Genomic DNA, 24,764 nt, shown 5'->3' with positions numbered 1-24,764 from the left:
ATCTCAAGGCTATAAGCTGGAAGCAGCCCCTGGAAGTGTGAAAGGCAAGTGGGAACCAAGGAGGAGAACAGGTGAGGCACCTCCAATCACCTGGGTCCAGCTCACAGGTCAAGAACCGGGAGATCACGACCTGAATGCAAGTTGGCCGCTTAAGCCCTGCTGATACACCCAGGCGCCCCACGATTTCACTTTTCAAAACACTACAAAAAGATAATCAGTTTTATTGTTGACTAGGAAAACTGTACAGACAGGCTTAAATTATCTGTGCATATAAATATTAAGGAAAATTACCTTGTTGGAGGTACTCATTTTTATACTTTGCCCCAGACTGTTAAAGCATCCTCTTAAAATAGGGGTTGCAAATTGGAAGTCCACGGGCTGAATTCAATCTACATAAATGTCTTGGTTGCCCTGCACGGTTAAGAAAAACTTTTAAAATAATATCTACAAAAATCTAGATTTGTCAGTTTCTCTTTAAAAAGTTATAGGCAATGGGCTGATAGCAGCACAAGGCACATACTGGCTCTGGCAGTTGTTTGCTTTAAAAACATTAAGTGTCTTCAATTCACCCACGACAGCTATTCACAGAACACCTGCGAGTATACTTGTTCTATTTTGGCACTTAAGTGAGTACGTGCTCGTTTGGAAGCTGGAGTTGGCTACCCATGTGGTGGTCAGGGCGGCCCGAGATGGTAACTTTTAAACTGAGACCTGCAGGAAATGACTGAGTCACAACCTCCGGCCCTCAGTTTCCCCATCTGTAAAACGGTGCTGAAGATGCGCGGTTGTAGGAATGCTTGGCGAGGAATTATGCAAAGATCCGGCCCTAAGCCGGGACTCGAGGGGCACGACTACCACTTTCGCTAACATCTCCGGAGGCCCCGGCCCCAACACGGACCGGGACCCCGAGGAGGCGTTAGGGGCGCGGGTCGGGGCGCTGGGACGCAACCGCCAGACCTCGTCCTCCACTCCTCCCCGCCGCGGGCCCCCGCGCTCCGCCGAGGTCGGCCCCGGGGCGCCGAGAGGCGTGGCCGGCCTCGGCGGACCCTGGAGGCGGCCATGGCCTCGGTGGTGGAGTACAAGGGGCTCAAGGCCGGCTACCACTGCGGCTACTGCGACTCCGAGGAGGGCAAGGTGTCCTGCGGTGAGTGTCCCCACGGACGGGGCTGGCGTGGCCGCCTGGCGTCCAATCCCCGCACCGCCCGCCGCGCCCCGCGCCAGTCCCCGGCCCGGGAGCGCACAGGCCCGGCGCCCCAATTCCCGCGTCCCTCTCCCACTCGTTTCTTCCCAGACTGTTTCCCTTCGCGCTCCTCTCTCCTCCTCACCCTCACCGAAGATGGCGGTCCAGGTCGGAGAAGGAACGGAAATAGCGGACGGCTGCCCTCGGTCAAGATGGCGCGGGCGGCGTCAGCGTGCGGGGTTCCTGGGGAACCTGGCCTGCGGGCGCCCGAGCAGCTTCGCGCGCGCCTCGGGGACTCCCGAGCGGCGCGCGGCATTGTGGGGTGGCGGCGGCGGGGCTGGGCCGAGCGGCGTCGCGCTTGAAGGGCCGGGGCCATGGCTTCCTGGGCAGCTCTTTCGCCCAGCATCGTGGAGTATTTCGAGGGCGAGGACTCCTACCGCTGCGGCTATTGCAAGAATGAGTCGGGCAGTCGCTCCAATGGTGAGCGGGCCGGCGGGTGGGGGAGGGCGTAGCGGCCTCGGGTTTCCGCGGCCCGCCGGCCGGCCGGCGGCCTCGGGGGTGGGGGGTCTCGGCGCTCTCGGCCCCCAGGGACGCGCGGCGGCGGGAGCCCCCGGCCAGATCCTGTCTCGAGGAGGGTGTTGCGGAACGCTGCTCGCCGGGGAGGGCCGTAGCTGTCACAATTAAAAACGAATCTCCGCTCTGATTCATCAGGGAAGCATCTGGGTGCTTATCCTTCACACAGGTGGTCGGAAGTGCGGGATGATGATGGTCTCGCCGCAGTCCAAAGTGTGGAAACAGGTGTCCGTCATCCACCAGTAGGACAGGGTTAAATATGTGACAGCAAGCAAGCCATGCCGGGGAGCATTGCGGAGTGGTCAGTTCCGCCGGGGCGGGCCTCTAAGTGCTGATGCTGCTGTGGGATCATCCCCGGTTTTAAGTGCAGAATGCGGCGTGTCGGGTGGGCTGTTTGTGTACAGGGAGACGTGTGTGCATACGTGGGCGGGGGCATCTGGATAAAATGCGTCTGGAGACGCCGGTGACGGACCGTAGACGCTGCTGGCAAGGGAGCCTGTTTGTGTTAATGCGTTTGAAAATTTTACCAGGTGCTTGTTCATATGCCTTATCGTTCCTCCACCCACCCCCAGAACAACAAAGCCAGCTCACAGTTTTATCTTTTTCCCCCATCATGGTTCAGGTTTCTTCCGGAAGATTTGTTTGTAAACAAAAACAATATGTTTATATTACCTGCTGTGTCGTGCATTGGCAAGCATAGAATCTTTTATTTTAAGAAATAGTGCGTCATGGTGGGAAATGGGATAGCTATGAGGATACACATTTAGGTAGTTTCCGTTAAAAATATGTATGAATGTCCTACAGCAGGGCCATGATGTGGACGATTATGGTGTATCCGTTTACTCATTAGTTGAAATTGTTCATTAGATGCTTGTGGGTAAGAGGAAGTAGAATGTAATATAATGCAATCATTTGGAGTGATGGTTATGAAGAGCTAAGCAGAAAAACGTTTAGAACGTAGGGTTAGACGGAGAAAAACAGGATGCAAATGACATGTGTGACAGGATTTCTGGGAGGATGAAAACCCAGGGGGAAACACACCAAATGGTGGCAGTGATTGCTTTCGGGTATTAGAGATTTCCTCCTCATCTTTTTCAGAATTTGGTATTTGACTACGGTATGTGTGTAATAAGCACTTTATATTGTGTGTTTAAAATTAACATATTCATAGATTCTTCATTATTTTCCCAGTAACTTTAATAAGAGGAAGTTGATTAATATAGATGTCCTTTGTTTAAAGTTCTGTGGAAGAAATCAGTTTTCAGCCTTTTCACCTAAAGAGACGCCTGTAAATTTCCATCGTATTTATTTTAGTTCTGATGATAATCTTTACTATAGGGCATAGCACCTATTAAGTAGGTTTTATTATTCCTGTTTTTATAGATGATGAAATTGAGGCTCATAAAGTAATTCAGTGTTAATGAGCACCTGCAAGGCTTCTGGACATTTCTGTTTCTTAATACAACCCGTGCTATCAAGCGTACCTCTGTCTTTGCATACTTCTTTTTAAAATATTTTTTTAATATTTATTTATTTTTGAGAGCGACAGAGACAGAGCGCAAGCAGGGGAGGAACCGTTGGGGGGGGGGGGGGGGGGACAACACAGATTCTGAAGCAGGCTCCAGGCTGTCAGCACAGAGCCCGATGTGGGGCTTAAACCCACGAATCGTGAGATCGTGACCTGAGCCAAAGTCGGACGCTCAACCAACTGAGCCACCCAGGCACCCCTGTCTTTACATACTTCTGATGCAGTTTGCTGTTTACGAGAGAAACATTTATTTTTCTATTAACATTAATTCAGATATACCTTTTAATGTTTTCTCATGGTTGCATCATTAATTATTCCATCATACCGTTAATGTCCTCTGTAATCACTTTTTTGTTCCTGGGCATTTCGATTGCTTTCAGTTTTTATACTTAAAAGGAATACTGCTGTATAGTTTTGTTCTATTTTCAACGTCCAAGACTATGCTAAAAACATAACAATGAGAATTAAATGCATAAGAAAACATTTGCTTTCCAGTTCTTCGGAGGGGACCAGCTTATTAAATTATCGGGGATATTATTATGGTTAAAGGTGTTGTGTAATCTGATCTCAGGGAGGACCTTAAATTTACGATGTCAAAGAGACTATAGAGTAATTCGGAATTAAATGTAATCACTTTGATTTGTTTGATTTTTAAGATTAAGGTAAATAATTTTTTTTCATTTGTGAAGCATGTGCAAACTTTCATTTTTCCAGTGTGAGCTAGATTTTTTTTTTTTGCTTCAATATTCACATTTAGAAAATGCTTTGAATTGAAAAAAAAAAAGTTCAACCTGCTATGATTAACTTGGTACATGGCACTTACTTTTTCAGGCATGTGGGCACACTCCATGACCGTACAGGATTATCAGGATCTCATAGACCGAGGATGGCGGAGGTAAAGCTCCTTCATACAAAAATGCTTCTCTTATTACTCAGGTTCTTCTTATAACTAGAAAATGTTGTTTGCCTGTGAAATGTTTTCCTGTTGTTGGAAAAAGATTTAAGACATTTTTTTTTTTAAATGTTTATTCGTTTTTGAGAGAGAGAGGGAAAGACAGAGTGTGAGTGGGGGAGGGGCAGAGAGCGAGGGAGACACAGAATCCAAAGCGGGCTCTGGGCTCTGAGCTGTCAGCACAGGGCCCGATGTGGGGCTCCAACTCACGAGCCGTGAGATCATGACCCGAGCCAAAGTCAGACACTTAACCGACTGAGCCACCCAGGTGCCCCAAGACGTTTTTAAATTATATTTCTTTATGTAGTGATTCCACTGTCTCTTCTTTTAAAGGCATTTATTAGGAGCACCTGGGTAGCTCAGTCCGTTAAGCATCCGACTCTTGATTTTGGCTCAGGTCATGATCTTACAGTTGTGGGATTGAGTCCTGTGTCGGGCTTTGCACAGTCAGCGAGGAGCCTCCTTGGAATTCTCTCTCTCCCTCTTTCTGCCCCTCCCCCTGGTGCACGTGCTCTCTTTCTCTCCAAAATAAACAAACATTAAAGAAAGATGTTCATTAGGAGAACTTCAAGCCTACATAAATGTGGAGAGTATGTTCTAATGAACTTGATGTAGCTATCAGCAGGCTTTGGCAGTTGTTAAGGTTTGTTTTGCCAGTCTTGTTTCGTCAAATCTCCATGCTCCCTGTGGTGGTGTGAATGTTCGTGTGTCATCCCCCACAACCCCCAAGTACATCTTTTCAATCCTAACCCCCGATATGATGGTATTGGGAAGTGGGCCTTTGGGAGGTGATTAGGTCAGAGGGTGGGACCCTCACGAATGGGATTTGTGCCCTTGTAAAAGAGACCCCAGAGAGTTCCCTTCCTTGCCCCTTCTGCCATGTGAGGTTATAACAAATATATGAACCGGGAAGCTTGTCTTCATCAGACATTAAATATGCCAACACCCTTGATCTTGGACTTCCCAACCTCCAGAACTATGAGGAATATGTTGTTGTGTTTATAAGCCACTCCCTCTGTGGTATATTGTTATAGCAGCTTGAACCAGCTAAGATGCTCCCTCCTCCTCCACAAAATAATTTAAAGCAATTTAGGTATCCTGTCAATACACCTATAATAGACACGTTTCTAAGAGAGGATTCTTGTTTCCTTTTTAATGTATTTATAATACTGTTATCATACTTTACAAAATTAATAATTCCTTGATGTCATCTGTTACTTAGTTTTGATTAGGTTTCTACTAGTCTCAAAAATGCCCCTTTTTTATAGTTGGTTTATTTGAATCAGGATTCCATTAAGGTTTACACATTGCCTTTGATGGCTAAGATTTTTTGGTAATTATTTTTATATAGATAATTTTAGAGTATATAAAGTTTTTTTATGTAAATATAAGCAGTGTTAAGGGCCTTGTGCCAATACTACCCAAAAGATATGGGATTGAGTGCAACAAATGAAACTTCATAGCTTTCTTTAAACTTAATCATGAGACCCAAAAAGAAGATCTGGGTCAGATGTTGAAGGATTTTGTATGCCATGATGAAGAACTTTTCTTTTTTTTTAAGGTGGAAGGGGAGCCATTGAAAGCTTTTATGTCAGAAGTGTGATGGAATTTGTGCTTTGGAAATGACCATTCAGATCGTAGAGAGGTATTTGAGGGGGTGGTTCTGAAGGCAGAAAGACCGGTTCTAAAGATCACTGTACGGTCCAGATAGGAAATCGTCATCTCACAACGATGCCGTCATCATCAGTGGCTATAGGTTAGAAGATAGGTGAAAGGGGATGGGTACAAGGTACGGTTTAGAAGTAGAAAGCTTACTGACGGGATATAGAGGTGCCTTAAAGGGAGGAATTTGAGATGACTCCCAGGTTTCTGGGTCAGGAACCGAACTCATGTATGTTTGCTTGGATGGCTGTAACAAAATACCACTGACTGGGTGTCTTAAACAACAGGGATCCGTATTCTCACAGTACTGGAGGCTGAAATTTCCAAAACCCAGGTGTCTTCAGCTTTATTTCTTTTCTGGAGACCCTTCCTTGGCTTGTACATTGCTGCCTTCTTGCTGTGGCCTCATGGGGTCCTTTCTCTTTGCATGTATGTCCCTGGTGCCTGGTGTCTCTTTGTATGCCCAGTTTCTTTTTCTGATATGCACACCATTCAGATTGGATTAGGGCTTATGTTAGCTGTCGTTTTAACTTAATCACCTCTTTAAAGGCCTTCTCTCCAAATATAGTCCCATTCTGAGGTAGTGGGGGTAGGGCTTCAAAATATGAATTTTGAGGGGACAGAATTCAGTCCATAATGTCATGGCTCTGCCATTAACCAAGATCCAGAAGGCCTTGAAAGGATCGGGTTAATTTTGGGCTTCGTGGCCCTAGTGCACATGGAACCCTCAAGTGTGGATATCCTAGGCTATGACACACGTCAGGGTCCCCGCATCCTGAGCAGTTTTCTCTGATTGCCTTTGTGGTATTGAGGATTGGTGGTGGGTTGAGGCCTGGAAGGATGGCAGGTGATGCTAAGAGGGTAACTGAGGTGAAGAGGCTTGGAGTATGTACGTAAAGGTTTAGGAGAGGAAAGGCTGGGCTCTGTCCTTGCTGTGCTAGTGTTGCAAGATTGCTTAGTTCTAAGGAGTAACTACATCTATATGTTTTTATGTTATCGATCAGATTTTTACCATAATTAATTTTGTGCCCCTGTACTAGTCTGCTTTGGTACATGTGAGAAACGTATGAGACATTAACAACATTTTTCAATTTTAGAAGTGGAAAATATGTGTACAAGCCTGTCATGAATCAAACATGTTGTCCCCAGTACACGATAAGGTAAGAAAGAGGATCTGTCTCGTATAATTTTTTTAGTGGCACCTTGCTTTTTTTTACATGTGAACTTTTATGCTAGGTAGACATCCTTTATAAAGAAAAGCAAATGAATTGTATCTTTTTTACATACCGCTGCTACATTTATACGTCATCAGTAGCTGTTAATAATACCGTTTAATGGTTTGGGTGTAAGTATGATATAAAAAAGTATACTATTTAGTAGTCTAGTCAATGATTCTATGACATATTATGAAAATACCAGCAAATACTCTGATTACTTTTAGGTATCAAATTCTTTATAAAATTTAGCTTAGGGCTTTCCACATTCTAGTGTATTACCAGACGTCGTGCTCATATTCAAACAGTACTATAGGATCTGGAGAAAGGGGTGGGGGCTGACATTTAATCTGCCACATGTATTCAGAGTTGTTTTCTTCATTGTAAAACTTAAGCTAGAAAGTCTGTTTTCCTGTAGAGTGTTTGCTTAACCAGCAAACCCCAGCATAACATGGAAGGATTTAACCTTCTCAGGTTCTAAAGGTCCTCCTCTTCTCCCTTGTTGTCCTCCTTGCCTTCTTCTTCTTCTGGTAGAAAAAAGAGAAAGCATGTTATCGTTGTTAAGCATTTGAGTACAGTTTCAATGTAAATATATTCTCTAGGTAAAAAAAGCAAACATAGTTGTATCCATCATGTTTTGGCTGGTCTTCACACTTCTGTCCCATCTCTTAATTTGTTTTGGGGTTGAAGACTGTTTTGACAATCTGATGAAAAGTTCTAGATCCTCTCTGCAACAGAACAAAAGGGAGAGGGGCCTGGAGGCAAGAATACGTAACATTTTGCATATTAATTTTAGGATGACCGTAGACTCCCGAAGTTCCACTGATTCCTGGTTAAGAATCCATTCTCTTATCTAACTGGTCATAGGACTGGGCAATAAAAAGAGATGGCTGTCTGGTTTGGTGACACCGTCTCACTTATACAAAGAATAAAATGACAGAATTGTGCCGTCCCTTTCAGTTTTAGTGGTTATGAAGCAGTGACATCGTCAAAGGCAGAAGTCCTTTTTCTTCAAATAGCAATTTGTTATTGGATTATGGCCAGGATTCTGTTTAAATTAAGTCTGGAGCTGATCGGCTTGAACCCTGAGACTCTCTAATCAGAAAATGTCAATTTCAGTGGGTTAAAGAAAAAAGAAAAAGCTTCTATAATTTATTGGGTGCCTCTCAGTGCCAAGCACTGTTCTAGGTACATTGACTGCTTTTATGAAAAGGGATTCAATTAACATTGCAAAATAGAATAGTTATAAAATGTGATTTTTTGCATGAAATCAAACATTTCCTGAATTGTTATCCTCTACACAACTTCGTTATATATGATGACACTATGGAGTCATTTTGCGTATTTACTCTTCTGGGTTTTTTTTTTTTTTACTTTGTTGACTACAATAGTTATAATAAGACGTAATGTAAAGGCAAGGTGATTATCACCTACAGCGTAGCTTCTTGTTAGATAGAGGTCAGGGGCTGCCCAGTATATGAGTTTAAATGAGGATGAGCTTCCTTGACGATGATTTTTTTTTTCAGTTTTTATTTTTATGTAGAATTATATGCTAATAATTAAAAAATCAAACATTCCGTAAAATGTATTTTGCAGAATTGCCGTCCCCTGAGCCTTCTTGTTTCCTCTTTCCCAGTACAGTGCACACTCAAATTTTTTAACAGATTCTTTTGTTTTTCCTTCTTTCTACCTTTACTTGAGATGCTTATATAACTATGTACCCTTATCTTTGGGTTTTTCTCATTATCTCTGTGTTTCTCTCTTTCAGAAATAAGGATTTAATTTTATTTTTTCTCACTATCTCTGGGTTTCTGTCTCTGAAAGATAAGGACTTAACTTTATTTCATCCCTGTTCCCTTGTCACATTCAAGCTCCTTTTTGTCCTCATTGTCAACTTCCCAGCTTAGAAGTAGTGTAATTTTAAATAGGTGGAATCCCTTTGTTATGACCTATAAATACGCTTTACAGTTGAGTCATGTAGCGTGCTATGATTTTTCTTTCCTGTACGAGTTTTTGCTTTCCATGGAATTGATAATTGTCTTCTGTGTTCACATAGCCTTTTACGTACCCATCACCAGTTGATTTAGAAATGCTTCCACAGTAGTGTAAATGTCGTCTTGGTACTTCCAGATGCTTCAGGTACTCTGTTGCTTTTATCTCCTCGATGAATATCTCTGTGTTGTCTTCTGACGTGCTCTGATCTGGACAGGTGGTCTCTACAACTCCTGCATCACTGTCACCCTGGGATCTCTTTTTACTGCCATCGTGGGGATTCTCTTTGGATTTCTTGTTGGATCCCGTGTCTCCTATCTCCTGACCTCTCTCTCTTGGATTATTTCCTCATTTTCGTGAAGCACATTTAATAGCTTTCTGAGGAAGAGTGCACGAGAAGTACTTTTTAGACATTGTACACTTGAAAATGTTTTAATTCTCTACTTGAACTTATAGTTTGGCTGGGATATAGAAGTGTAGATGGGAAATAATTTTGCTTTAAAATTTTGAAGGCTTTGCTCCGTTGTCTTACTGCTGTTAAGTCAGGTAGTCTTCTGATCCCTGTTCCTTTGTGCAGAATGTTCTTTCTTTGGGGAAGGATTTTTTGTTCCCAGTGTTCTGATGTTTTCTGTTTGGCAGTGTCTGTTTGCATCCATTACACATGGACTTATGTGGCCCTTCTTACCTGGGACCTCCTCCCACCATTATTCTTCACTTCACGGACATTTTCTTTATTTTGTTGGTCTTCTTCCCTCCATTTTCTTTGTTCTATTCCATTATAACTGCTGATAATGTTTATATCCAGTTATTGAACTTAAACATTAATTTAAAAATAATTAAAAATTAGAGTGATCTTCTAATTTTTTTTCTCTTCAGTTTTCCATCCCTTTTGCTGTATCTTTTGGAAGATTTCCTCAACTTTATTTTCCAAGTCTTGTTTAAATTTTAACTTTTTCTGTTATACTTTTTCTTCTGGGAGATTTTTCTTTTTGGACACTCTCTATTGTTTTGTAACCTCCCATTGTTGTGTGGCTGTAATAGCCAAAGAGAAATAAGAGAGTGTTCTGAGGATATTTTTATTTTTGGGGCTCTCTCCTTCCTCTGTACTCTGTGTCTTCCTAGTTACCTTCTCCAGTGTTTTTGGCAACGTGTCTTTGTAGAGTTTCTCTCCCAAGTATCTGGTGATTCTCACTTTACAGTGGAGAGTGCCCGAGGACAGTATCTTGGGGTCTGATCACATTCTGGAGAGAAAGTGCCAGTTTTTGTGACTGGGTTGGGGAAGTGGCTTGGAAGTCTCAACATTCACGATGTAGACTTTAGACTTCCTTTTTCTTGTCCAGTTCTATTGCTTTCCACTGTGCTTGTATCCTCATGTAGGAGGCCCTGTTTTTCTGTTTTTGTTTTTGTTTTTTTTAATCTTTTCTAAGTTTGCAACTTTCTTCTGGGTTGTGTAGGGAGTTGTGTGGGGAGGAGTGGGGAGGGCATCAGACATCTAACTGCTTCCAAAACAGACTTTCAAGAGATTTTCTATTTTTAGACCCGCCTTCACACTTATCTCCTGAGGTATCAGGTATCTAAAACTTTTAGGGGTAATGTAGAGAGAATTGGTTGTCTTTCTGGCTTTTCAACACTCTTGGCTTAGGATTTAACATTCTTTGGTCTACGAAGTCAGTTACTACTTATACCTGTGCTATCCAGCTTCCAACATTTCTCTTTTTTTTTCCCCAGTGATTCATGTCTTTTTCTTTTTTTCTAATTCCTTAACGTAGTTTTTTAGTGAGATTTGGGGTGGGACTAGGGGCTACATCAAGCCCTGTCTTTACCCAGAAATCCCAGGCATGAAGTTTGCCTCACTGTACTAGATACTATCCAGAACTCATTTTATTTCTTCATGGTTTGAGTTCACTTTTTAAATATTTGTTTTGCTTTCCTAGGTGCCGACCTTTACAGTTTCAGCCATCAAAATCACACAAGAAGGTTTTGAAAAAAATGTTGAAATTTCTGGCCAAAGGGGAAATTTCCAAAGGAAATTATGAGGGTAAGATGAGATTGGGTCTAAAAACTCTTTATATTGATGTTGATTTCCAAGGTTCTCCCTTCTGGCTCTTTCTAAAGTAGGGATAGGGGGTTCTTGCCATAGTCAGGCGCTACCGTTAATCTGAGGATGGTGATTGTTGTTAGTGTTGCTGGTACTGTTGCCATTGGCCTCGAGGTCAAGGGTATGAGGAATGTCTGTTGGGGAAAGGGAAAATGTAGGAAAGTTTTACAGCTCTTGTGATTTCCTAGAGTTTATTAGAGCTTAAGCTTTCACAGTACTTTGACAACTTGGTCCTAATAATACCTTGTGAAGTACAGAGAAAGTGGTAGAATGTCTGAGAAACAAATGCTTAGGTACCCCTTGCACAAGACTACACAACCACTTTGATTGCTGAGTGAAGCCCAGGTTTTCTTTGAGGAAGCCCTTCAGTAAATCATTATATTGCCTGAAATTTTCTTTTTTGTATGATAAACTTTGAATTGTGAGTCTGTTTCCTAAAAGAAATTAACTTTGGTTTACAGATACTTCCTTTTCAGTTGTTTCAGTATCTTGTCTTTTTTTTTTTTTTAAAGTTTTCCTCTAGGCCATGCCTAATCGATGAGCATAATAATTGGGAATGCCAGCTGTTGTTAGAGCTCTTTCTCACATCTGCCCTAGGAAGTGTCCAACCCTGGGAGCCTTCCTCACTTTTAACTTGTTAACTTTTAACTTGTTAACTTGTTAACACTTTTAGCTTGTTAATACATCTCCAAGTATGTTTTCAGTGCCCACAATGTGCCAGTCCCTGTTTTAAGCCTGGCGATACAGTGGCCAGCAGGCCAGGGAAGTTCTTCGCCCTTGGGCACTGTCCTTAACGGATTAAAACTCAGGACATCATGGAGCAGACTTGGCAGAGCTGTGGGCAACAAAAAGCCTGGAAGGCTTACAGGGTCTAGAGGTTCAGGGACAATTGGGCATTGGGGACATCAGAACTTTGGTACAGCTCTGACTAGTATTGTCTGTACATAGTCTTAAAAACTAAATACATTTTGTTGGTTGGTCAGAAAGTTTTTTCAGTGGCTGAAAATCATGTTCTGAGTTTCAAAAATTAATATTCAGATAAGCCTTGAGGTGCCTTCCATTTATAAATTGATGATTGCCTGTCTTTATACATAGCTTTTACATTTGGTTCTTTATTTGACTTGTTACAGACTTCTAAATTATTTATGTTTGTAACTTATAGGAGCGATGTACTCATTAGAGTAGAAGGGTAAATAGCTATAAGAAAAAGACACCAGCATGCAATGACTAACAAATGCTAGAAGTCTGTTTGTTTCCTAGTGTGTCAGCCCATTGTGGGTGTTTCACATTAGCCTACAGTCTGCTCTGCTCCCCCAGCCATTCTGGGACTCCCTTCAACATGTAGTTGTTTCCTAGTGTGTCAGCCCATTGTGGGTGTTTCACATTAGCCTACAGTCTGCTCTGCCCCCCCAGCCATTCTGGGACTCCCTTCAACATGTAGTTTCCAAGCTCACGCTGGTTTTTACTAATCCAGTCAGTGGGGAGAAGAGGGGGTGGAAGTTCAGGGTTACAAATTACCTTTAGAAACGAGTGAGGCCAAGTTGAACCTATCAGTTTTGGTTCTGTTCCGCTGGTGGGAACTTGGTCACAACTTGCAGACGTACTGGGGTGCATTCCCTTGCTTGGGTGCCACAGTCTTAACTACAGCCCTGTTACTTTGGAAGGTGGGAGAATGGACCTGATGCACACACCGTAGTCTCGACCACATCAGAAAAAAGGGGCGTTTTGTTTTTACTACGTGTATCTTAATTGCGTCAGATGGCATGGCTGATAGACTTTGATTTTTTCTGATTTGTAGATGATCCTATGGAGCCCACCATGGAGGACACCGTTGCTGGTGACTTTGGATTAATAAATAAATTGGATATACAATGTGACCTTAAAACGCTCAGTGGTGACCTCACAGAGAGCTTTGACAGTGAAGAAAAGAAGAAAGGAAAAAGCCCAAAGAAAGGAGAATCTAATGAATTCATTCAGTCACAAGATATAGAGGAGAAGTTGGGCTCTGGTGAGCCATCACATCCAGTTAAAATGCCCATGGCTCCTAAGCCAGGTAGGGCAAGTTTGCTCTGTGGCCTTTTTAAAGTCCTAGTGATTTTCTTTGTGCTTGGAACATTGTAGCCCTTGGGCTCTCTCATCAGCTAAAACTATGAGTTTTATGAAATCTGTAAAATCCCTGTTTTGTACAACTTATTATTGCCTGGATTTAGATGGACAAATCACATATTTTAAAAACTGCTATTTTTAAAAAGCCTGAAATAATAGTTTCATTATCTCCCAATACACATATTTTTAAAGAGTGCCATTTCTTTTTTTTTTTTTTTTTTAATTTTTTTTTTCAACGTTTATTTATTTTTGGGACAGAGAGAGACAGAGCATGAACGGGGGAGGGGCAGAGAGAGAGGGAGACACAGAATCGGAAACAGGCTCCCGGCTCTGAGCTGTCAGCATAGAGCCTGATGCGGGGCTCGAACTCGCGGACCGCGAGATCATGACCTAAGCTGAAGTCGGCCGCTTAACCGACTGAGCCACCCAGGTGCCCCGAGAATCTCATTTTTATCTGTGCAAGGATGTGGTGCTAAACATTTTTATTTTTGGTGTGAAGTAAGACAAAGTAAATTTTAGGTATTATGTTCAAAGCACAGACATTATAAAGGTCTTTAGTTTATTATTAGATTTCTTTAATCATAATGAATTTTAGTTTAAAAATTTCCAGATTTTGATATTTTACTTCACCTTTAGTAAGGTCAGATTTTTTTCTATATTTTCACTTGTAAAATACTTAAGTTTTAAAATTTTATCCAACTTTAAATGGGTTTATTTCTGTGTGTGTGCATGTGTTTGTATGATTTTTTAATTTTTATTTTTTCTGTATTTACTTTTAAAAATGTTTATTTTTTTAAATGTTCATTTATTTTTTTAGTCAGGGGAGGGGCAGAAAGAGAAAGAGAATCCCAAGCAGGCTCCGCACTGTCAGTGCAGAGCCCCATGTGGGGCTTAGTCTCACAAACCGTGAGATCATGACCTGAGCTGAAATCAGGACTCAGATACTTAACCAACTGAGCCACCCAGGCACCCCTGTGTGATTAAAAAAAATTTTTTTAACATTTATTTATTTTTGAGAGACAGAAAGAGACAGGGCGCCAGCAGGGAAGGGACAGAGAGAGGAGACAGAATCCAAAGCAGGCTCCAGGCTCTGAGCAAGCTGTCAGCACAGAGCCCGATGTGGGGCTCGAACCCACAAACCCTGAGATCATGACCCGAGCTGAAGTCGGATGCTTAACTGACTGAGCTACCCAGGCACCCCACCCCCTGTATGATTTAAAACAAAAATTATTTCATAAAATGTCAATTTAGATGTTTATGTTTCAGTTCCTGAATTCTTATATTTATTTATACAAAATGATCCAAAGGAGAGATTTTTATTACTATTACAGTTTTTCTTGTCTAAATCATATTAATGCACAGAAAACTTTGTTTTGGATTTTTTTTAAACCTCTATTTATTTTGGCGGGGGTAGAGAGAGTGCAAGTGGGGCAGAGATGGAGACCGAGGATCTGAAGCAGGCTCTGCATAGACATCAGAGAGCCTGATGCAGGGCTTGAACTCATGAAACATGAGATCATGACCTGAGCCGAAGTTGGATGCTTATCCAACTGAACCACCCAGGTGCCTCATTTTGCATTTTTTTTGAATAGGTATTTTTACGCAAGGCTTTCATGGCATTTCATTGGATGTCAACCTGAGATTTCATCCTAACTAGTAAGAATAGTCCAATAAAATATTCTGAATGGTTTAGATAAATTTCTTAGATCTCTTACTGTCTTAGGTGATAGGGCCAGTTCTTTTATTATTTCAGTTGTTTATTATAAAAATTACAGTTTATTACATTTTTAAAGACTTCATTTTGCATCTCTGTAAGATTAGAACTTTCATTTACATACCCTCAATAGCATTATTACACCTAAGTAAAATTCCGTAATGATACTGAATATTCAGTGTTAAAGTTTCCAGTTTTTAAGTATTTGTTTGCATCAGAATCCAAATATGGCCACATATTGCAGTTGGTTGCTATAGTTAAAAAATCTCAGTAGATCTTTCATTACTCCAACCTTTTTATTTGCACTTTATTTGTTGAAGAAACTGGGTTGTTTGACCTGGGTTATTTGACCAACAGTTACATCTACAGTGCAGTTTAACATGTTGCTGTACCTGCCTGTAAATTGATAGTTGGATGTAGAGCCTTGATCAGATTCAAGATTAAATTGTTTTGTTTTGTTTTGTTTTGTTTTGTCTTTTGGCATTTTGGTTTTCTTTTGCCTTTTTGGAGAGGGAGAAGTCTTCATCGATAGGATTTTAAGATAACTTAGAGCTCTACACCAGAATCTTCTGAAGAATCCACCTACAAACCTAACCAAATTGTTGAAATGCTTTGGGCCTAATTCTGTAGAATCTTTGAGACTTGAAAAAAACATTTCTTGAGTCAAATGTGAGTGGTCTAATATTTTGAAATTGTTTTTAGGCAAAGGAGCAGATTTGAGTAAGCCTCCCTGTCGAAAAGCAAAGGAAATCCGGAAGGAAAGGAAAAGGTTAAAACTGATGCAGCAGAATCCGGCTGGAGAACTTGAGGGTTTCCAGGCTCAGGGTGAACCACCGTCTTTGTTCCCACCAAAGGCTAATAAATCCAACCAGCCCAAATCTCTCGAAGATTTAATTTTTGAATCTTTACCAGAGAATGCATCACACAAGTTGGAGGTACTTTGGAGGGTGTTTTATTTTATTTGGTTGTTGGTGGGTACTTTATTTATTTTCATTTGAGGTTATACTCACCAGGTGATATTTTGCCGTTTAAATAATGGGAAATTAAAGTGAATTGGGATGGAGTAGCATTTGTATTTGCTAAGTTAATTGCTACTTGAGAAACCACCCCCTTTTTTTTAAGATTTAAAATAAATATTTTAGGCAATTTGGCTACTAAAGTTGTGAAAACAGTTCCAGTTGTAGCATGTTACTATGCAAGGGACTCTGGCTTTTTGTATCCCTTGATTGAAATTTAGTAGTGAAAGAGATAAAATATACTATGTAAATTTCATTTTTTTTGGCAGTTTTGGTTAGATAGTGAAGGAAATCACAGTAGGCAAATCTTTGTTTTTTATCCATTCTAATATTCTGATCTTGATCAAGGCAACAAATTGTATTACATATGCAAGCCAGCGATTAGGAATTAACTAAATAGTACTAAGTTGTACTACTACAGTCCTTTCTCAGTAATTCTCTCAAACCAATATAGGCATAATACGAATACTTTTAGAGTATTCCTATTATTTTTGACTTACATTTCAGATTAAGTCTACATTTTTCGGTATTTGGTATTCATTTTTTTCCCCTAAAACATTAACGATAATAATTTTGTTCTCATCAGTAACTGGGCAGCCTTTGAATTTATAGCTTAATATTGTCTAAGTGTATCACTAAGGACCTGCTATTAAGAAATTAGCTTTAATGCAATCTAAACCTTAGGATGATATATATTATTAGACTTAAGTCTTAACTATGTTATAATTCCTTAGCTGTTCTGATTTTGGTATTGACACTTTCTCCTACCCAAATTAAAAAGAATTGAACCCACTACTTAATGTATTTTAAGAGGAGTCTTTTCTCTTGTGATCATAAATAGTAATGTGTTCAGGGCACCAGGCCCATCTAGCATGTTGTACAGTAGGAGGCTTTTTAATTTTTTAATGTAATGATAGCTAGGATGGGCAGAGATTTTTTTGTCCACTGTATGACCCTCTTTTTTTGGAGAAGAATTACTTCTTCTGGCACACATGAAAATTTTCTACTTAGCCTTTTTTTTGCACTCGATTTTCTGTTTTATTATTCTGTTTTGCTAACACATTTTAACTGGTTAGTAAATGGTTGATGTTAAAATAAATCAACTTTACTGTATAATTACGGTTTTTAACTCCTCCTCATTTTACGTATGAGGACACTAAGGCACAGAGAATACATTTATTTACTTGACCCAAGATGGTGACGTTAAAATTTGAGAAGAAATTTAACTTCAGAATCTTCATTCTTAACTCTGCCGTGAGGTATGAATACTTTGTGAGGGTTGTCTTTCACCCTTACAAAAAAATTTGTAAATTTAGAGTTAGCAGTGATGCATGAAGAGCGTCTAAAAAATGTGTTCACATATTTTTGTCTTTCTGACTGATTTACTGAAGGTGGGTTGCATGCAACGAAAAAAGTATTTATTTGTGTTTGTTTCTGGAGTGCCAGAAGCATTCTGCCATTTTACCATAGAGTCCATCTTCTGTGATTCGGTCATAGACCTTAGTCTTCGAATCCTCCGCCTTTTGAATGAGTCTGTAAGTTGGAGAAATAACTTTTTAAAAAAATTTACTATCTGGTTGATTTTCAATGTTAAAATACTATCATTGTTTATGCTTTAATATTTGCGTGGAAACATTTGGTTCTTTTTGGCTGGGAGTAACTGTTTTAATGCATGTTCTGTGGAATAAATAATTAATGAACATTGTTTTTTAACTCCTTCTGAAGGTGAGGGTGGTGAGATCATCTCCACCAAGTTCTCAGTTCAAAGCCACATTTCAGGAGTCTTACCAGGTCTATAAACGTTACCAGATGGTTATTCACAAGGATCCACCTGATAAGCCAACTGTGAGCCAGGTCAGCAGGCCAAGTGCAATTTTTTTGTGCAAATGGAACTTTCCCCTCCATTTGATATCCTTGTATGAAAACTTGGTTTATTTGTGGTACATTTTATTTGTATTCAATTTGCAGCATATCTGCAATATGATAGGACTGTGGATTAATGGACATTCTGAAAGTGCAAATTTTACCTAGCACGTGTTGAGTGCCCGTCATGTGTAATTTCAAAGTGGAAAGTAACACGTAAAATGAGTTATCTTTATTTGAAGTAACGATGTCTAGATGTATTTATCTAAAAGTTAGTGATAAATAGAACTCTAATTTTTATGATAGGCATACTTTGAACAACACGGTTAAAATGCTTTATCTGCACGTAAAAGTCACGTATAAACAGAGTTCATAACAGCTAAATTATTCTTTATTGATGTACTACCCATACAGGACAGAGTGGAATTAGAAAAGTAAGATAGTAGAATTTTTTTTGAGATAATAGAATATTTTAATAGAAGTTCACATATGCTTATCATTTTATAAATCAAATTACCCAAGAAAAATCTGGAAGGGGAAGAATCTTAAAACACTTAATACAAATAGAGGAGACAAAAGTAGTGACCGTTATGAGCAACATTGTGACTCTATGCAGAGAACCACAACAGGTGGAAAGAATGAAAAAGTAAAAAAAAAAAAAAAAAAAAAAAAAAATTTGTCCTGGTCCATATGAGTTAAAAATTTCCTAAGTGTTAGTATAAAGTTAGTGCTTGAGGCTCTGTGCCAATCAGCACGCTCCAGGGTTCATTCATTTCATGAAAAGTAACAGTGCTGAGCTTTGGAAGTGGATTTGCGGAGATCTTACTCTAGCCTCACCTTCAGAAGCATATCATCAGGTAGAGATGTTTCAATAGCATTTGCTTGTATCTTCCTTGCTCTGAAGGTGAGGTTAGTACCTGTCTCCTTTGAGGACCCAGAGTTCAAGTCGTCCTTCAGCCGGTCATTTTCTCTATATGTCAAGTATCAAATGGCCATACACCAGGACCCGCCCGATGAGTGTGGGAAGACTGAGGTACCTTTCGTTAAACGTTTTTTCCTATCTTGATGAGGCTGTCTGAAGAAGCATAACATCGAACTTTGTTTTGCTGTTTTCTTATTTGTTAAGTAGAGCCGATCATCCTTTTCAGTGTATGTCACTAAACTTCCGTGAAAACAGGTTCTATCTGTGAGTATGTAAGTCCCCCAGGCAGGAGGATAGGTTCTTACTCAGTGTTGTCTCTAAGAACCTGATGTAACGTGTTCCCAGTCATCTGGCTAAGTCAGCAAACATCACTGAGTGCTGGTTAGGTGACAGACTGTGTGCCATGGCACAAAGGGGAGAGTCTGTGCCTTTGAGGAGTTGATAATCAAATGGGAAAGATGGGCCAGTGAACAAACCTATGTAAACAAGCCAGTGGAAAACAGCGAAATATGTTGAGATTATATGGAACATCATTTAAAGCATTTATTGAGGGCTTATAGTTTCCAGGCTGGAGAGATTTAGATGAATGAGAAATCGCATAATTGTCAAAGAGGAGTGGATATATTAGAAGAAAGATGCCAACAGATGTGGAAGAATTAAATTTTGATTTTTTTTTTCATTTGCTTTTTAATGACACAGACTGTTTTAGCTTAAAAGAGAGGATTAGTAAGATAGGAGTTAATGCTGTAATTTCCCTGTGAGAGGGCTGACTGCCAGGTCTCTTAGAACCTTACCTAGTTGAAGAGTGGTCTGCAAACCAACAGAATCCACCTGGAATGCAGAATCTGGGGTCTCCCTGCAGCCCTGCTGAATTAGAATCTGCATTTTTTTTTTAACATTTATTTATTTTTGAGACAGAGGGAGAGAGAGCATGAACAGGGGAGGGTCAGAGAAAGAAGGAGACACAGAATCTGAAACAGGCTCCAGGCTCTGAGCTGTCAGCACAGAGCCCGATGCGGGGCTCGAACCCACAGACCACGAGATCATGACCTGAGCCGAAGTCGGACGCTTAACCGACTGAGTCACCCAGGCGCCCCTAGAATCTGCATTTTGAATCAGGTCTCCAGGTGATTTGTATGCACCTTCCGGTTAGAGCAGCGCTTCTGTAAGTTCCCTGTTGAGACCTGTAGCTGCATATGATTGTGTTTAAATTTTTTTTTTTTTTCAACGTTTATTTATTTTTGGGACAGAGAGAGACAAAGCATGAACGGGGGAGGGGCAGAGAGAGAGGGAGACACAGAATCGGAAACAGGCTCCAGGCTCTGAGCCATCAGCCCAGAGCCTGACGCGGGGCTCGAACTCACGGACCACGAGATCGTGACCTGGCTGAAGTCGGACGCTTAACCGACTGCGCCACCCAAGCGCCCCAATTGTGTTTACAAACAGTAAGGAAATCTGCCAGGTGCCAGGACACTCCCTTTGATATTCCCAGGGCGTCTTATTCTTTCTGAACATTATTCCTTCCTATTACCTTGGAGACCCTGGCTTTGTGCCTGCTTGCTTACCAGGTACAGATGGATGGGCCATAACACAAGGACGTGATCCGATGTGTTTACTTGGTGAAGATTACTTTCCTGGAACTTCACCCATTTAGGCTTTAGGTCTCTATGGAGTCCAGTTCTGCAGACTAGTCCGTTGTTAAAGGCGTTCACAGCCTGATTGGGGCAACAGGTGGGTAAGCAGGTCCAGTGCCATTAGGGTTAGCTATTGGATTAGTAGAGAAAGCCGGCTTAGTGGGGACTGGAGGGTAAAGAGGTTTTTCTGAAGGAGGTGACATCTGAGCCAAGTCTTAAAAGATAGTAAATGTTTTTCAGGACAAAAGGGAGAAGGGTGTTCTCGGCAACAGAACTATATATAAGAAATATAAAGTGCCACCTATGGAATATTCTTGCTAAAGATATTTATCCTGAATTACAGGCTTCTTTTTTTTTTTAATTTTTTAATGTTTATTTATTTTTGAGAGAGAGAGAGAGAGAATAGGGGAGGAGCAGAGAGATAAGGAGACACAGAATCAGAAGCAGGCTCCAGGCTCTGAGCTGTCAGCACAGAGCCTGATGCGGGGCTTGAACTCACAAACTATGAGATCATGACCTGAGCCAAAGTCAGACGCTTAACTGACTGAGCCACCCAGGAGCCCCTTGAATTACAAGTTTCTAATTGTAATAACCAGTTCACAAAAAAATGAGGGATAAAGGATTATTTAAAATGACACCTGGGCACTTCTATGAGACAGATACATAATAGACAATGTTTAAGAAAAAGAGGGAGTGGGATGCCTGGGTAGCTCAGTTGTTTGAGCGTCCAACTCTTGATTTCAGCTCAAGTCATGGTCTTGAAGTTCATGGGTTCAAGCCCTGCATTGGGCTCTGTGCTGGCAGCGTGGAGCCTGCTTGGGATTTTCTCTTTCTCTCTCTCTCTCTCTCTCTCTCTCTCTCTCTCAAAATAAATAAACTTAAAAAAAAGGAGGGAAATCTCTAGATTAAAAGTTACAAGCTTTAAAAAATACATAACAATACATACGTAAAAATACATAACATAATGCCATCATCACCCAACAGAATTAGTAGTCAGATCATCTAATGCCCAGTGGAGGTTCACTGTTCTTTAGTTGTCTCAAAAGTGTCTTTATAGTTGGTTTGTTTGGCTCAGGATCCATGTAAGATCTATACATCACATTTGGTTGATATTCTTGTAACATCTTTTAATTGAAAACAACCTCTTGTTTTTAATAGCATTTTTATAAATATATATTTTTATTCTTTTTTTTAAGTTTATTTATTTTGAGAGAGTGTGCACTGCCATGCAAGTGGGAAGAAGGACAGAAAGAGAAGGAGTAAGAGAATCCCATGCAGGCTCTGCACTGCTAGCACAGACCCCGATGAGGGGCTCGAACCCACAAACTATGAGATGATGACTTGAGCCAAAGTTGAATGCTTAACTGACTGAGACACCCAGGCACCCCCTGAAACTGTGTTGTTTATCTTAGAACTAATTTTGCTTTCTTCTATTGATACTTTTTGAAAATGTAAGCAAATATATATGTGTTATCTGTGTGTGTGATCTTTCTGTATATATGGTGTGTGTATGTGTGTGTGTATACACATATCTCTGTATGCATGTTTTTACAACATACCAGTACACGCACAGGTATAGTGGAGCTAGAGAATTCCATTTCATTGTTGAGAAATGTGGTAAGACTTGATAGGCAACAAAAACCAAAGTCGAATTGATTTTTTTTTTTTTTTAAGAAAAGATTTACAGTAAAACCTTAGTTTGCAAGCATAATTTGTTCCGGAAACATGCTTGTAATCTAAAGCATTTGTGTATGAAAGTGAATTTCCCCATGAGAAATAATGGAAACTCAGGTGATTTGTTCTACAACCCAAAAGCATTCCTACAAAAATGATTACAATACTGTAATAGAAAACAAAATAATAAAATACAAAATACAAAGAAAAATGAACAAATGAAGCTGCACTTACCTTTGAAAACCTTTGTGGCTGGTGTGAGGGAGACAAGAGAGGAGGGTTATTGTGTAGGACGACTTTCACTGCCACCAACGAATCACTGCTATCGGTTGGTTCAGTGGAATCTTTTTCTGCATGGGGGCTGTTGTAGACGCTCGTGTGGATGTTAATCACAGCACGGTATTAATAAACTCTTGTCATATACTGTACTTAATGTAACTGGCGATAAGGCAGCAGAGGAAAGGGTCTGTGTCTGAAGGCAGCCTGACCTAGAATGAAGCAAAGCATTTGTGAGCATACTCTTGTATGGAAAGACTGTCCATAGGTGCTTTGAAGTGACAAAAAATACACTAATGCCAGTTGTGAGTAGCTTCCAGTGTTCTGAAAAATCACTGATTTCTGCCAAACACCGCGGCCTGAGACCCGAGCTCTGAGCAGGGGAGACGATCACCCACAATCCCACAGTGAGAAAGAGAAGAACCGTTGGCTCAGTTGTGATCTTGTGACATTCAGCGTCACGTACTACTTGTATTGCAAGACATTACTCATTTATCAAGTTAAAATTTATTAGAAATGTTTGCTTGTCTTGCGGAACACTCGCAGAACAAGTTCCTCGCCGTCCAAAATTTTACTGTATTTGCATATGAAACAAAAAAGTTTTGGGAAAATACCATCAGTGTCTCCTGCTTGTGGTCTCCCGGCTCCCTTTCTTTTTAAGGGTTGACTCTCAGGCACATGGTGGCAGAGATGAATACTGCCAGTTTAAGGTATGTTGTTCTCACAGCGAGTGATCGCAGCAAAAGCGTGCATGTTTTAACTTATTTCAGTAAGAAGTCCTGAGGAAGGTGCTCATTGGCCCAACTTGAGATGCGTCCTTATCCCGGGATCAGTCACTGTGACTGGGGGATGGAGAACCGTGGTCATGTGTGGGATCACGTGCACACTGTACCCAAGAGCTGAGATGGAGGAGGGTCCTTATTTGAACACATGTTTAAAAGAGAGTGAAGGAATGTTTCCCAAAATAATGTTGGACGTTCCAAAATCCTGTCTGGTACTGAAGGTCCCTTTGGTGGCAGGCTTGTGCAGGAGGTTTTCTTCCAGAGTGGTGAGACTCGAGACAGAGCCAGCGAGGTATGCCGGGCTTGAAATATGCACTGGTAGGAAGCGGACGGTGCGGGTACAGTAGACCCTTCGGAGGGAGACCTGATGAGGATTTGGTGTTTGACTTGAAGGATGTTTGGGAGTTGGAAGTGGAGGAGAGGGACAAGTCCAGATTGATCTTTCAGGTTTCCGGCTTGCATGATTGGGTAGATCGTGGTGACCTTATCTGAGATCAGAAATACAAGAGGAAGAAGAATTTGTGCGCTTTGGGACAGAAAATGAGTTCCAGGGTGAGTTTGAGAAGCAACTAACTGTGGCAAGATACTAATCAGAAATGAGCATCTGGCACTTACCATCCGGAGAGACTCCAAGGTGGTGTTCTGTGTTTAGACTTAAAGTGTGATCCAGGCTTTTAGAAAAAGGCTTTGTATTTTTTGAGTGGTAGATTATGCTTTCTCAATTTTGTTATATGTTACGGGATAGCTCTAATGTATAATATAAGTGATGCATGTTATAGGGTAGTAACCCATAATTTGAAAGTCATATATTTAAGAAAGATGAACAGGGGCGCCTGGGTGGCGCAGTCGGTTAAGCGTCCGACTTCAGCCAGGTCACGATCTCGCGGTCTGGGAGTTCGAGCCCCACGTCGGGCTCTGGGCTGATGGCTCAGAGCCTGGAGCCTGTTTCCGATTCTGTGTCTCCCTCTCTCTCTGCCCCTCCCCCGTTCATGCTCTGTCTCTCTCTGTCCCAAAAATAAATAAAAACGTTGAAAAAAAAATTTTTTTAAAGAAAGATGAACATGGCAATTAATTAAAATCCTTTTATAGTACATTTTAATTTGAGTCATTTAGATCTGTATTTCCTTTTGTATGCAGTTTTTATACATTTTTAATTTACATTCACTGCCATTAGTAGTCTGAACTCTGGGTATGTGATTTGACCTGTGTTTAAATAGAAATATGTAATGGATTTCTTTATTATGGCCAGATAGTTTTGCCTTCACAATCTATCTTATAGGTCACATGCTTACAGCAAGTTTATACTGGTGAAAATGTCTTTGACGGTATAGTACTTTTTGATTTCACAAGTAAACATGGTTTGATTAATACTGTATTGGGTTTGATGAATCCTTTGACCTTGAGATCACCCATAGCATTTTATTTATCTGACATCTAACTGAATTCATGCAGTTTTCAGAGACCTATGAAATGGTATTTTTTTTCTTATGAGCTGAACTGTCTGTTATCTCTCTGAATATAGTTTCTAAGGAATAACATGAAATAATATGTTGCAAGTCAAGACTTTGTACTGTACTT

The 24,764-nt window shown here is 40.8% G+C and overlaps 1 protein-coding gene across 9 annotated transcripts in view; it reads left to right on the top strand.

The window, feature by feature from the left end:
* The first annotated feature begins 756 nt into the window (after positions 1-756).
* ATE1 (arginyltransferase 1) overlaps positions 757-24,764 on the top strand; it is a 154,014-nt gene continuing 130,006 nt past the window's right edge. For 4 of the 9 annotated variants that reach the window (XR_006701841.1, XM_045439724.1, XM_045439731.1 and 1 more), the window contains exons 1-8: positions 1,553-1,660; positions 4,113-4,176; positions 6,993-7,055; positions 11,036-11,139; positions 12,998-13,252; positions 15,722-15,954; positions 17,761-17,889; positions 18,803-18,931. Coding sequence is in view for 8 of the 9 variants with exons in the window: in XM_045439724.1 (XP_045295680.1) it covers positions 1,555-1,660; positions 4,113-4,176; positions 6,993-7,055; positions 11,036-11,139; positions 12,998-13,252; positions 15,722-15,954; positions 17,761-17,889; positions 18,803-18,931 (1,083 nt within the window). In the remaining variant the exon portion in view is untranslated. Of the gene's footprint in view, positions 1,145-1,552; positions 1,661-4,112; positions 4,177-6,992; positions 7,056-11,035; positions 11,140-12,997; positions 13,253-15,721; positions 15,955-17,760; positions 17,890-18,802; positions 18,932-24,764 lie in introns of those variants that run through there. The other 5 variants (XM_045439725.1, XM_045439730.1, XM_045439729.1 and 2 more) reach the window with 5 other exon arrangements.

The sequence above is a fragment of the Leopardus geoffroyi genome, chromosome D2 (genome assembly GCF_018350155.1).
Source record: "Leopardus geoffroyi isolate Oge1 chromosome D2, O.geoffroyi_Oge1_pat1.0, whole genome shotgun sequence".
In the NCBI taxonomy this organism is placed as follows: Eukaryota; Metazoa; Chordata; class Mammalia; order Carnivora; family Felidae; genus Leopardus; species Leopardus geoffroyi.
Note: the sequence above shows the minus strand (reverse complement) of the source record. Positions and strands in the feature narration are given on the sequence as shown.